General features: G+C 39.7%; 1 protein-coding gene across 2 annotated transcripts in view; it reads left to right on the forward strand.

The window, feature by feature from the left end:
* STK39 (serine/threonine kinase 39) overlaps positions 1 to 14407 on the forward strand; it is a 172269-nt gene that overhangs the window by 83534 nt on the left and 74328 nt on the right. For both annotated transcript variants that reach the window (XR_009760478.1, XM_061608579.1), the window contains exons 6-8: positions 7269 to 7378; positions 7472 to 7573; positions 11363 to 11496. Coding sequence is in view for 1 of the 2 variants with exons in the window: in XM_061608579.1 (XP_061464563.1) it covers positions 7269 to 7378; positions 7472 to 7573; positions 11363 to 11496 (346 nt within the window). In the remaining variant the exon portion in view is untranslated. The remainder of the gene's footprint in view (positions 1 to 7268; positions 7379 to 7471; positions 7574 to 11362; positions 11497 to 14407) is intronic.

The following is a 14407-nucleotide window of genomic DNA, read 5'->3' on the forward strand; positions in this document are numbered from 1 at the left end:
GAACAATGGAAATCTTGTTATCTGCATTCTAATTCCTGGTTCTGTGCCTTCACCAGATGTTGCTCTATGACACAGGGTTGATTTGATTTAAATCACTTCTCTGAAGGACTCAATTTTAATGGTTTAAATCACTAGTGAGGAAGATTCTATTTAATCATTTTTAGTAGAAGTACATTATTGTTTAATATAACCTTAATACATATTCAGAGATGTAGGTTTTGTTAGACGATAGGTACACACTAAGCAATTATTCTAAATTGTTTTCAGATTAATTTTCATCAAAAAATGATATGATAATTTGGTCATTTTAGTACTAGAGCAGAATGAACTTCTGAAGTCATTCAGGAGATGAACCAGCTCCACCCGTTCAATTAATCATGATATTTTTGTCGTGATGTGCCAGAATCGCTCCACCAAGCAGGCTTTTAAATTGTACTAATAAGATTGTTTATTCTTCTGGTTTGTTTTCTTCTTCAACAAACAACAACATTAATAAAACATGCACATAGATTTTTAAATGGTTTACTATTTCCATGTTTAGATAAATGTAAAGTTCTTTAAAAAATAAAAATTAGGCAGTTTTGGGTGGTACAGTTAACTCGGTCTTCTTCACTTTTGTTTTCCTTGCTCATTGTCTGGAAGAGAAATACAAGCTTTCCTGCTTTTTCAGTTCCCAACTTATTTTTCAATTTAGAATTAATTAGTCCAAAGGAAGAAAAAAATCTCTCTACACCTGCAGAAGAGCTACTGCTGTTAAGAGCTGGATTACTGCTTGAGTGGTCTCAGCCTTGTTCAGATCTACTCCATCTCCCAAATTCTCTATTCATGGAATCATAGAATCATAGAGTTGGAAGGGGACTATAAGGCCATCAAGTCCAACCCCCTGCTGAATGCAGGAATCCAAGTTAAAGCATACCCGACAGGTGACTGTCCAGCTGCCTCTTGAATGCCTCCAGTGTTGGAGAGCCCATCACCTCAATTTATTGTCATACCACTCTAACAGTTAGGAAGTTTTCCCTAATGTTCAGCTGAAATCTGGCTTCCTGTAACTTAAGCCCATTATTCCATGTCCTGCACTCTGGGATAATCAAGAAGAAATCCTGGCCCTCACCTGTGTGACAATTTTGCAAATCCTTGAAGAGTGCTCTCATATCTCCCCTCCGTCTTCTCTTCTCAAGGCTAAACATGCCCAGATCTTTCAGTCTGTCCTCATAGGGCTGTATTACCATCCCCCTGATCATCCTTATTGCCCTCCTCTGAACCCATTCCAGTTTGTCTGCATCCTTCTCAAAGTGCAGTTTCCAGAACTCAAGATGAGGCCTAACCAGAGCTGAACAGAGAGAAACTAATACTTCATGTGATTTGGAAACCATACTTCTGTTAATGCAGCCTAAATAGCATTTGCCTTTTTTGCAGCCACATCACACGGCTCATATTCAGCTTGTGAACAACAACAATCTCAAGATCCTTCTTGCATGTAGTATTGCTGAGCCAAATATACCCCATCTTATAACTGTGCATTTGGTTTCTTTTTCCTAGGTATAGAACGTTGCACTTATCCCTGTTAAATTTCATTCTGTTCTTTCCAGCTCAATGCTCCAGCCTATCAAGATCACTTTGAATTTTATTTCTGTCCTCCAGGGTATTAGATATCCCTCCCAATTTTGTATCATCCTTAAATTTGATAAGCATTCTCTGCACCTCGTCATCCAAGTCATTAATAAAAATATTGAAGAGCACTGGGCCCAGGACTGACCCTGCGGTATTCCACTCATTACCTCCCTCCAGTTTGAGAAGGAACCATTGATAAGTGCTCTTTGAATATTATTCTGTAACCAGCTGTAGATCTACCTGATTCAGTAGGGCCCCGCTTTTCGGTGTTCCGCTAATATGACGGCTTTCAATTAGACTAAGGCCCCACTCATATGGCACATGTTTCGCTTTTATGGTATTTTTTGGGCATCGGGTGCCATTTTATTGACACAGTTCTGCTTTTCGGCGGGTTTCACTAACGTAACCAGCCGTATGAGTGGGTCCCTACTGTAGTTCTTCCATCCAGTCCACATTTCTCTAGCTTTCTAATTGGAATATCATGGAGCACTTTGTCAAAAGCTTTGCTGAAGTCAAGATGTATTATGTCCACACAATTTGCACAGTCTACCAGGGAGGTTACCCAGTCAAAAAATTAGATAAGGTAGTCTGGCATTGACCTTCTCTATCTGCACTTAGAGAAAGGCAGGACCTAGAGAGAGAGAGAGAGAGAGAGTGCATGCACTTGATGTACACTGCTTGCAAAATAGTACTGATCAGGTTGTCTCCCATCTCCATAAGCTGTTGTTAACATATTCATAGAATATAATTAGAAGTTATATCATTAATATTCATTATATCCTAGGCTCTTTTTTTACTAAGAAATTTTTGAAATCTGATTTAAATGGTTAAAAAGATTTAAATTAAAAAATCCATTTTTAAAATTTATTTTTATAAAGTCATTGATTTTTTCAACCCTGCCACAACATAGAACCATGTAGCAGTCTTAAAGGCTTGGATTTTTAAAAGTTCTGTTTGTGTGTGTTTTGAAATAAAGCAGATTCTCTGAAGATGCTAAATGTCTCACCTGGTACAGTAGGGCCCCACTCATACAGCGGGTTACGTTCAGGACCCCCGCTGTAAAGTGAAAACCGCTGTAAAGCAGAACTCATCGAATAGAATGGTGTGCGATGTCCAAAAACCGCAGTAAAAGTGGAACAAGCGCCGTATGAGTGGGGCTTTAGTCTAATTGCGTCTAATTGAGAACGCTGTATTAGCGAAGCGCTGTAAAGCGGGGCCCTACTGTATTGGTATTGTCATATGTCTAGTGCCAAAGGATTACCATGACAATGTCATTTTTGGTGGGAATACCTCAAATGGTCTGCTTCTTTTCTCTTATAAGGGGGAAAGCAGTGACAGGAGGGCTCACTGTTCATTTGTTGCCCTAGGGTTAAAATAAGTTTGAAACAAAGTTTGCCTAATATATTTGGGGATACCTTTTTTGCCTTTCCCATGTAACACCCTACTCTTTCTTTTTGAGTTCATAGGCTTGAGGTATGCATTTGTGTGTAATAATAACTGTGTTAGTTTGGAATAATTCTGGGAACTTATTTTGTGTTGGCAGTTATTTACACTTGAACAGCATTAAATAAGTGGTGATAGTGGTAACCTCCATAAAGGATTTGTAGCTGTTCTTTTGATAAAAGTGAGATGTGTGATGATCTAGTTCTTCACCCCAAGCCCCGCATCTCCCAAACCCCATGTATCCTAATCAAGTATTTTGTTTTTCTTCTCGTAACAAATATTTCTAGCTACATCTTGAACTCTTATCATTTAATATGGGGAGCAAGAATGGTGTCTTTAGTAAAATTCAGAATGCAGCTGCTTAAGCTGCTGTAATTTTATTCCAAGAACCAGTGAGTTTGAACTGGCTGCATAACCAGAGCAATTTCATTAGTGAAGTCTTAAAAGAAGCAGTCGCTGATAAAAGGGTTTTCTGCATCCATTGAAAATGAACTGTGTTCCTTTGATAGATGTCTCATGAAGAGCATTTTGATAAAGCGGCTCTTTATCTTTCTGGAGGGTTGCATTTTCTTCTTTCATTGTATGCTCAAAAAAACTCCTCTGCTCTTCTACTGTTTTAGTTCTGCGTGTGAATATCTTTGGGGAAAACAAGACACAAAAAAGGCATGCACGGCACTTTGAGGTTATGTGTATCCTCAAGCACAGACCTTTTTTTTTTTTTTAAATGTACTTCCTTGGGGTTAATAGGCTTTTTCACAGTTATTGGCACATAATTGCATGCACACATACACAGATCACTCTATAAAAGTTTTTTTTTAAACCATGCAGTGATTGACAACTACATGGCTTTCTTTGGTATTCATCTACAATTCCTTGCGCCCCGCCCCCCAATGTGGTAAGGTTGTGTCTCTGAAGTCATGGCGAATTTTAGAGGTGTTTGAGATTCCTCCTAAACACAACACGATACAAGAGGTGATCCTATTCTCTTGAGCTTGGAGCACTTTGAAATAAAGCACTTTGTCAGTTCTCTGTTGTAGGGTTATGGCATTTGCTTGTCTGAGAGGTCACGTGGTATATCTCTCTTGGGACTTCCCTGCTTCAGAATGCAGGTGGAGAGATTGCATGCTTGGTAAAAGTAGACTTTAGCACTGTGGCCTGAGTTGATTAAAATGAAACAAAATCTGTTCCTTGATGACAAAGTGCTCTATTTAAAAGCATAGTGGTATCATTGGAGCTACTGAGAGAACTGTTCTAATTTGTACAGATTGGAAGTCATATGTTGTCACATTTTTGTGCGTTTCTGAACTTTGGTTCAAATCCCACCTGAGAGTTAAGGGGCATACTTGAAAAAACAACCTTCTTGCATTTATGTAGTATGCTCAATTCATTAAAAGATAATTGCCTCTGAAGACCATTTAAGAATTACTGGCTTAAACCAACTCTTGTGGGAGAATAAAAAGCTTGCTCTGAAGGATGATATTATTTCCTTGTCTAATAGCAGGATGCATTTTGGGATGCATAGCTCATATTAATGGCTCACTATAAAGCAAAAGTTTGTGAGGATTCTGCAAGGTTTTAACCCTTTAAAACAGGGCTGGGAAACCTGTGGCCTTCCAGATATTGTTGGTTTACAACTCCCTTTCTGGCCATTGATAGTGCTGGCTGGAGCCAATTACTGGTTTTAGGTTGTATACAACCATGTGACCTTTTAAACAAAAGTGTGGTATATAAATATTTAAATAGAAATAAAATAAAATGGTAGTTGGAATCCAACAACATTTGGAGGGCCACAGGTTTCCCAGCCCTGTTTTAAAGGGTCAAAACCTTGCAGAATTCTCACAAATTTTAAATACCTTGCCTGTATTAACTGTAATTTTGTGTATGTGTGCTTAACACATGGGTGTGCTCTTGCATGTCTTAGCAGCATTTCAGTATGGATGCATATGTAATGTTGACAAGGTACTGTGCACACATTTAATTTTCAGAAGGTCAATTCTCGTGAAACTTTTTCACAGTGTACAAAATTAGTACATTGACTATGAAGGATCTCAAAAAGGATATTATAGAGTTGGAAAAGGTTCAGAAGAGGGCAACCAGAATGATCAAGGGGATGGAGCGACTCCCTTACGAGGAAAGGTTGCAGCATTTGGGGCTTTTTAGTTTAGAGAAAAGGCGGCTCAGAGGAGACATGATAGAAGTGTATAAAATTATGCATGACATTGAGGAAGTGGATAGAGAAAAGTTTTTCTCCCTCTCTCATAATACTAGAACTCGTGGACATTCAAAGAAGCTGAATGTTGGAAGTTTCAGGACAGACAAAAGGAAGTACTTCTTTACTCAGCGCATAGTTAAACTATGGAATTTGCTCCCACAAGATGCAGTAATGGCCACCAGCTTGGATGGCTTTAAAAGAAGATGAGACAAATTCATGGAGGACAGGGCTATCAATGGCTACTAGCCATGATGGCTGTGCTGTGCCACCCTAGTTAGAGGCAGCATGCTTCTGAAAACCAGTTGCCGGAAGCCTCAGGAGGGGAGAGTGTTCTTGCACTCGGGTCCTGCTTGCGGGCTTCCCCCAGGCACCTGGTTGGCCACTGTGAGAACAGGATGCTGGACTAGATGGGCCACTGGCCTGATCCAGCAGGCTCTTCTTATGTTCTTAAGGGCACATATTTCATAGTAGCATTTTTAAAATGGTTGACCAAGCATCCTTTAAACTTAATTTAGTACAAAATGAATTTGTATTTGGGTATTTTTATTGGAGTAAAATATTACATATAAGTGGCTCCTTATTCTTTTTTTTGGGGGGGGGCAAGGAGGTAAATCTACAAGTCTCTGGTACTCTTCTTTTAAAAATGGAGGCAAAACACTAAAATTGAATCATAGCTGCTGCAAACGCACATTTGCACGTAACATTAAGCCAAAGTATAGTTTAGTGTGAACAAGTAAATGGCAGATTCCTGGAGTGAATATCACAGCTGCTTCACTCTTCCAATCCTGTTGCTGTCATGCTGCCTGGGACAAAACCATAATTTGGCATAGCATTACTTCTAACCCAGACTCATGATTTGTCTTTCTCCAGGCAAATGAGCATGTGCCAAGAACAAATTTTGGTTACAGCTCATGGTTTGTCTGGAGCAAGAAAAACGAGCCTGGGTTTGGACACAGCATTAAGCCAAACCATGGCTTAGCTTTGGGTAGCACAGCAGCAGCAGGACTGGGAGAAGAGCAAAGTGGCTGTGGTCTTCACTCTGGAACCCCACATGTTTTCTCCACTGCACTAAGCCATGGTTTGGTTTAGCGTTACGAGCGAACTGGGTGATAGTAAATCACTACAGACTGTTATGTCTGAAGACTTGGGATTGATTCACATATGAATGTACATGATTTTGTACCTCAACACTAAATGAGCCACAGCTGAATGCATACCAGTCTTTGGCTCATTCACACATGCAAACCATCCCTTGATGTCATAGTTGTCAAGTGATGAACATACATGTGTGACCTATGCATGGCTTCATCTAAATTATTTTTGTCATAGAAAAGGTTCAAAATAACCTACTGGAAATATTGATAGTTTTTCATACACAGCTATAAAAGTAGGATGTGAATAAGTCTGCATGGTATTTGTTGTTGCTCTGTTTGCCGCTCCCTCCTTGTGAGCTTCCCATGAGCACTTGGCTGGACACTTCAGGAAATGGCCCGTATAGCCCTGAATCCCTTTGGGATTGTTTTCTTAATTGCTTCTTTATTTACACCCACGCTGGCCATCTCAATCAGTTTTTCCCACAGCCATCTCTGATCTTGCAACTTCATAAGTAACTTGAAGCAGAATATGAAATAATTATGCAAGTGGTTCCTCCCCCCCCCCTTTTGAGACTTTGATGCCTAGCTAAAAATAATACTCTTTAAATTCTCAGTGGAGTGTGTGGAAATACTGACCCAGAAAGCTACTTTGAAAGCAGTAGTCCTCTTGTTAGCGTCCATGGCTATTGTATGCTTTAATACATATGATTCATGAAGAAAAGAGGCATCTTTTGGCTTACTATGCAGTTTATAGAAGTGTTATTGCTACACCTACTGAGAAAACATTTAACTTCACAGCTTTATTTAAACAGTTTTATATTTTATGTGGAATCTAAGTTAAAATAGCATAGTTACCTCAATATAAACTAATCAAATACTAAAAGGGTTTCTGTCTGTTCTATTCCTAGACTTTGGTGTTAGTGCATTTTTAGCCACAGGAGGAGATGTTACTCGTAACAAAGTAAGAAAGACGTTTGTTGGTACTCCATGTTGGATGGCACCTGAAGTTATGGAACAGGTACCTGTGTGACTTAAATGTTTCTTCCGTGCTTCCTTGAGTTCAGCATCTCAATGTAAACTAATCTGTCTGCCTTTTGTTTTCATGCAATAGGTGAGAGGCTATGACTTCAAGGCTGATATTTGGAGCTTTGGAATAACAGCCATTGAATTAGCAACAGGAGCTGCACCTTACCACAAATATCCTCCGATGAAAGTAAATACAGTTCGGAAAATAAGAATAAAGTCTAATGTTGCATATAAAGCAGCACTGCATAGAAAGCACTGCTGGGATGAAGTTTTTTTTTTTTCCATTTGTCCCCCAATTTGGAGTATTGTTTTGAAGGGAGAGGTAGGGCAAAATCTTGGAACTTTGACAGTGGGCTTACCAGATGAGAGAGCTGAAAGTGTTTTTCTCTTTCTTCCCCAAGAGGGGAAAATAAACTCTGCTGCTGCTTCAAGCCCTCAGCAGTCCAGTGGTGTTCCCTTCTAATTTGGGACATATTGCCCCATGGGAATGATGCCATGTCATTTATTTTATTTATTTTATTTTGTTCAATTTTTATACCGCCCAAAGCCCGAAGGCTCTCTGGGCGGTGCACAGCATGATGTCATGATGTGACACCATTCCCAGGGCGTTCTTGGGAACAATGTCACATCGTGATATAGTGGTGGAGTGGAGTGTTCTTTCCTACATTAGAGAAAACACTGTCAGTTACCTTTGGAAACAGCAATGAAGCATTATTATTATTATTATTATTATTTGTATTTAGAGAGAGAGAGAGAGAAACCCTTGGCCAGGTCACCTAAAAGTTCTGAGAACTTGCTTATATGTTTTCTCCCTTTTGTGGGGTGACAAATGGTCCGATGGATGGGAGTTGGATTTCATTCTAGCCTTTATAAAAATAATTCAGGTCTTTTACATTGGTTTTGAAGCTCTACAAGTGGGAACTAAAACAAAGTTTTGAGGTGTATTGTCACCCCATAAAAGCCACAGTTTTGTTTAGGGTGCCAGCCATGACCTTCAGTAAGGAGCTGAAGCAGGCCAGTTTTACTCCATCACCTGCCCCAAGTAACACTCAACATATCCCATGGCTCCTGGAGACTCTTGTGTGCTCAGTTCACATTAGGCTGTATTTTGGGAGGGTTGCCATCTTTTGGGGGATATTTTTTAAGTGGTTTGTACTTCTGCATACATCAGGGTTTACCTAAGCATGCTGATACCTTCTTCCTTGTTTCTTAGTGACCCTGTGTTAAGTCCAGTCCAGTTAGTACTCAACCATCTGAGTTTACTGTTGCCAGGGCATGATACCTTTTTGTTTTTAAAGCAAGGTTTACATTTCAACTACACTTTGTAGCAAATGGTTAGAGGTATAAAATGTGTGCATTTTATTTATTTAGAAAATTTATATACTACTTTTCACTTCTGTGGTGAATGATCAAAGTAGTTTTATTATAATAAATAAAATCCAATTATTAAAACCAGATCAAAACGGCAGGGGAGGAAAGTGTGGGAAAGTTGGTTTTGGAGATTTCTAACTTGTTTTCTCCAAGATTACTAACATGAACTTTTCTGAAAAAGAATTGCAAAAATAACATACAACATTGACCTTTATTGAATCACTTGCGTGTTTTTTAAAAAATCCTGTCATGCTACCAAGTAAAATACCAGCCCTTCCTGAGTAAATCCAGAATGTGAAGATTGAAATTTGCACTGGTAGATTGTATGCAATTGTTAGGTACTGTTGTTTGGGACTTATATGACTGCCAGGTATACTGATGTGCCAACCTGACGTTTGTTTCGATTCTGGTGTCAGGAGGAGTTTATCAAACACATATACATGTATTTTGGAGAGCACTTTCCCTAAAAACAGCCAAAGAGGTCTGAGCGAACAGATGAGAATGACCTAAAGTCAATGTCTGCATAGTAGCTTCCTCCTACATTGTTGACTTGTTAAAGTCCTTCTTGTCCCTTCTTCTTCCTGTATTTCAGAGGCAGGAATCTTGTACCAGCATCAGTGATGCAGATTGCACAGCTGGTGCTCATATGGCCCTGATTTTGTGACTGTTTCAATCCATGGGACTGACTGTGAGAGACAGGCTTATATCAACTCAGTACAAACAACTTGAGGTGTATGTGCTTGTATGAATCTATCAATGCACATATGCTATAGGATTCAGAAGTTCACATTTTTGCATAGATGACCTTCTAGACTTCCATTTGTAATCAGAAATAAAATTAAGTAGCTATTTGAGGATTTATTATATTGGGTCACATAAGCTTGCCAATTGTAGGAATTGGAAATCTGTTTGTTCTAGATGTATGTTTGAAGTGTTATTGGCAATTTCATTTTATCAAAGTGTGGGTGGTAGTAAGGGCTGTGCCAGCCTAAAAAGAAAGTGGAACTTATGTTTCTCCTTTATTTCAAGTAAAAAAGAAAGGTAGAAACCATGAGGGAAAAAAACAAATAAACCAGTTGGTAGAATCATAAGTGAATTTTACGGAAAGTGTATTCCATATTTATATATTGGAATAAGCATGGTGCCATATGTAAGAGTGTGTGCGTGTGCGCACATGTTTATCTATGTATATATTGCAGTGGTTATTTAGATGTCTGGGGCAATAGTCTTAAAATAATGGCAACCAACAGGTCAAATTTAAACAGGCTCACTCTACTGTGTCTTTCACAGGGCTGGAAAAATACTGCAAATTCCTGGGATCCAGTTTCACATATTTAGGAGCTAGTCCTTTACAGAGCTGAATATAGCATTGTAAATTCATAACCAAACAGCCTAAAATGTTAGGTGCCTGAGAAATCAGATACTTGGGATTTTTTTGGCTCTGGTCTTACAAGTTTCATGATTACTAGATCAATGCTACATTGTTCAAATGAATGCCATGTGTGTCCTCCCCCCCACCCTGAAAAAATATTTGATTGTAACAATTGCAGATAAACATATTAAAGAAGTCACTATGGCTGTTCTTGGTTTGCCTGTAGGCAAGGGTTTTGCAAAATACTTGAACATATTAGTGCACAGGCCCATGGTACAACTTGCACAAATGTTCAGAGTGCCTTTGAGCGGATAAGAGGGTGAGTGGCTGGGATCTCACTGGCACCACAATGTGTCCAGCCTCCCTTTAAGCATTTTTAAAACAGCTTTAAAACAAAAAGAGCAGGAGGTTTAGGAGCCTGGCAGAAAAAGGTATGTGTCTGAGCCACAACCTAACACCCATCTCCCTGCCTTTTGGAGTAATTGTGTAAAATGTACTGACTTCAAGTCAATTCCGACTTATGGCGACCCTATGAATAGGGTTTTCATGAGGCTGAGAGGCAGTGACTGGCCCAAGGTCACCCAGTGAGCTTCATGGCTATGTGGGGATTTGAACCCCGGTCTCCCAGGTTGTAGTCCAACACCTTAACAATAAAACATGTAAATTGTGATCATGGGTGGGTGCAGACATAACCAAGAGCGTCTAGGATTGCATGTAGCATTTCCCACCCCTTAGCCCCTTCTTCCCACATGAATTCCCCCTGCTGGCATAGGCCTTTAGCAGGGCTAGAAGGCAGTTAACAGCAACCTCTGGTTGTTATTAATCGTGGCTAAGTTTTTTGCAGTGTACGTTGTCCTGCAGCCCACTCCCTATCTGTTATATGAAAACATGATGATGAGCCAGCCACCCCAACCTCAGCCCCCATCTGCACTACACATTTGAAGCAATATACTTCAAAGTGGTATGATACTGCTTTAAATGTATAATGCAGATGGGCCCTAAGACTCATTCTGGATCTCTGAAGCTACCCTTCACACTCAAGTTGCTACCCTTTCATATCTAACTTCAAAAGTCCTAGTATATATTCCATTAACATGGTGTGGCTATTCAGAGTCAAGAATCTTATTTTGCCCCTTTTCCTATGTGTTTCTAGCTGTGTTCATGACATAGTACTCACGTTTTAAGTTGTCTGGCTGAGATAGTTTTTTCTTGTCACCTTTGGTTTTGAAATAGGTATTAATGCTGACATTGCAAAATGACCCCCCAACGTTGGAAACAAGTGTGGAAGATAGAGAAATGACCAAAAAGTATGGCAAGTCCTTTAGAAAATTAATTTCACTGTGTCTTCAAAAAGACCCTTCTAAAAGGTATGTTTCTTTAAAAGGATAAAAAGGCGGAGGTAGGAAGAGTAGAGTTTGTTGAAAGTTAAGTAAAGCTTCTGTGAGGGAAGGAGGAATTACTAAAGTCATCCCCAGAATATATTGGGCATCGCAGTGGGTTGTAAAGATGCCACTTTCAGCACACTTAAGAATTTGATTCTGAAAACTTCCAGGCTGCTACAGCATTTATATCTCATCTTCCTCAAGAGCTCAAGGTGGCATACAAACACAGTTCTCCCCCTCCTGATTTTATCCTCACAAAAACCCTGTGACGTAGATTAAGCTGAAAGACAGTGACTGGCACATGGTCACCCAGTGAACTTCACAGTCGAGTGGGGATTTGAACCCTGGTCTCCCAAGTCCCAGTCTGACACTCTAACCATGGCACCAAACTAGTTTGCCTTGGATTATTTGATATTTTCTTTCTAAATAAATAAATAGAATGATCTCCTATTTTGAGCAACCGAAGGGCTTGGAAAAATTACCCACCTGGCTGCCAGTTTGTTTCTGGTCACAATTCAAAGTGCTGGTTTTGACCTATAAAGCTGTATAGGGCCTAGGTCCAGGCTATTTGTCAGACTGTATCTCCCTATATGAGCCTGCCCAGGCATTGAGATCCTCAGGAGAGGCCCTTCTCTCAGTCGCAACACCTTCGCAAGTGCGATTGGTGGTGACGCGAGATAGGGCCTTCTCGGTGGCTGCTCCCAGGTTCAGGAACTCTCTTCCTAGGGAAGCACGAATGGCCCCTTCCTTGCTATCCTTCCATCGGCAGGCAAAGACTTTTTTATTCCGACAGGCTTTTGGACTAGAAGATGTTTAAGATAGGGCCTCATAAGGTCTGTTGTATTGTTCTATGGTCCTATTCTTAGTGTTTTAAATTGTCTTAGTATCTTAAGTGTATGTTTCATAGTTTTAATGTCGCGAATAGTTTTAATTCTATTTTAATTGTATATTTTTGTATGTTTTTTACCTATATGTAGTTTTTATTTGTAAGCCGCCCTGAGTTCCTGTTTTGGAAAAAGGGCGGGGTAAAAATAAACATTCATTCATTCATTCTTCCCCTCTCCCCAAAAGCCAGTCCCCATCTCCACTTGAGATAGGCTTTTATGAGCCTCTCAAGATAGTTTCTGAGCCTGGCTTTGAAGAACTTCACAACATCTCTATTTTTAACTTCCCTTCCCTTTTAAGTGACAGTGGTAGGGACAAGTGACAGTGGTAGGGACAGTAGTAGTGGAGGTGTGTGGTTTGAGGAGAAATGTGTCCTCTGTCCCCTCATTCCTACCTCTTTTTTTTCCTGTTCCCATAACATGCTGGGTAATAGCATCCACACAGGACTGGGCACTATGTACTTTCCCCAAAGGTGGTTGTGATTGTTTGGGGGGCAGATTGGGGATAGTCATGAAGACAGGCAGGGTGGGGGAAGACTGGAATTAAAAGTCTGAACTGGAAAATAATTTGGAGGCTTTTAAAAGCTTTCTCCTCATTTGAGACCTGACGTTAGTTAGTTTCTGAGCTTTTGGCTTTGAAGAGTCTGTTTGTAGCTTATAGTAGTAATATAGCTGTAATGTGTGTGCTTTACTCAAGATCAGGACACAAAAAGTTTCACTAATTCATTGCCTCTGAACTTACTTGGGTGAATTGCCCATCCCTATATGGTGAAACAAGCCGTATGTCCCTTTTGTTATGTTAGTTCTAGCTTGAATAGAGCAGTTCTGGTCAGAATTGAGAAGTAGGGAGTGCAGGTCTTGTGCTAAAAGTTTATGAATTGTGAATGTATACTACAATTTAACTGTGTGAGTTCTTCAGGAATCAGTAATTTTCTTCTGCATAATGTCTTCAAAATCTTTGCCCTCTTACTGTCTCTCTTATTAACTCTAAATCCCCAGGGCATATGCTTTAAGCAAAGGTCTGCCACTTGGCAGCAGATAAAAATGTGTTCAGTTGTTTAGTCTGAAATGCTCTAGAGAACTCATTTTTACTAAGCTGCTGTGCACAAATGTCCTACTCTTTCATTGTTGGATTAAAATAAAGCAGATGAGCAATTATCTCTTGGGAAAAGCCATTGGGATTATCCATCTTTTATCTTTTTTTAAAATGTAATACGTTTATGTATTTGTTTTGCCTAAGTTGTGACCTTTATTTTAAGCTCACAAAAGCACAGTGGATATTTTGTCTGCTAATATAGCCTGGTAACTTGGATAAAGTTGTTCTCAGTCCCTTTTTAAATACCTTATCATCTGGCATCTCACAATAAGTCATCCCCTGCCACAAAATGTTCCTATTCTCATTTTGATTAGCTGCAACATCAATGTCCTAGAGCCTGCTATTCATCCTCCTGATTCTCCCCCTGCCCTGGCTGTAGATTGAGAACTGATTGTTGCCCGGGATTCCTTTTAGGAGGAGGCGGGACATAAATAATGAATACATCGAAATTATTTATTTATTTATTTATTTATTTATTTATTTATTTATTTATTTATTAAACTTGTATACTGCCCCATAACCGAAGCTCTCTGGGTGGTTTACAATAACTAAAAACAAATACAATTTAAAATACATCTTTTAAAAACAATTTAAAACACAATTTAAAAATTCAAAACAATATAGAACACATGCTAAAATGCCTGGGAGAAGAGGAAAGTCTTGACCTGGCATCGAAAAGATAACAGTGTTGGCGCCAGGCGCACCTCATCACACAGATCATTCCATAATTTGGGGGCTACCACTGAGAAGGCCCTCTCCCTTGTTGCCACCCTCCAAGCTTCCCTCGGAATAGGCACCCGGAGGAGGGCCTTTGATCTTGAACATAGTGTACAGGTGGGTTCGTATCGGGAGAGGCGTTCCATCAGGTATTGTGATCCCAAGCCGTGTAAGGCTTTATAGGTCAAAAGCAGCACCT

The sequence above is a fragment of the Rhineura floridana genome, chromosome 2 (genome assembly GCF_030035675.1).
Source record: "Rhineura floridana isolate rRhiFlo1 chromosome 2, rRhiFlo1.hap2, whole genome shotgun sequence".
NCBI classification, from domain to species: Eukaryota; Metazoa; Chordata; class Lepidosauria; order Squamata; family Rhineuridae; genus Rhineura; species Rhineura floridana.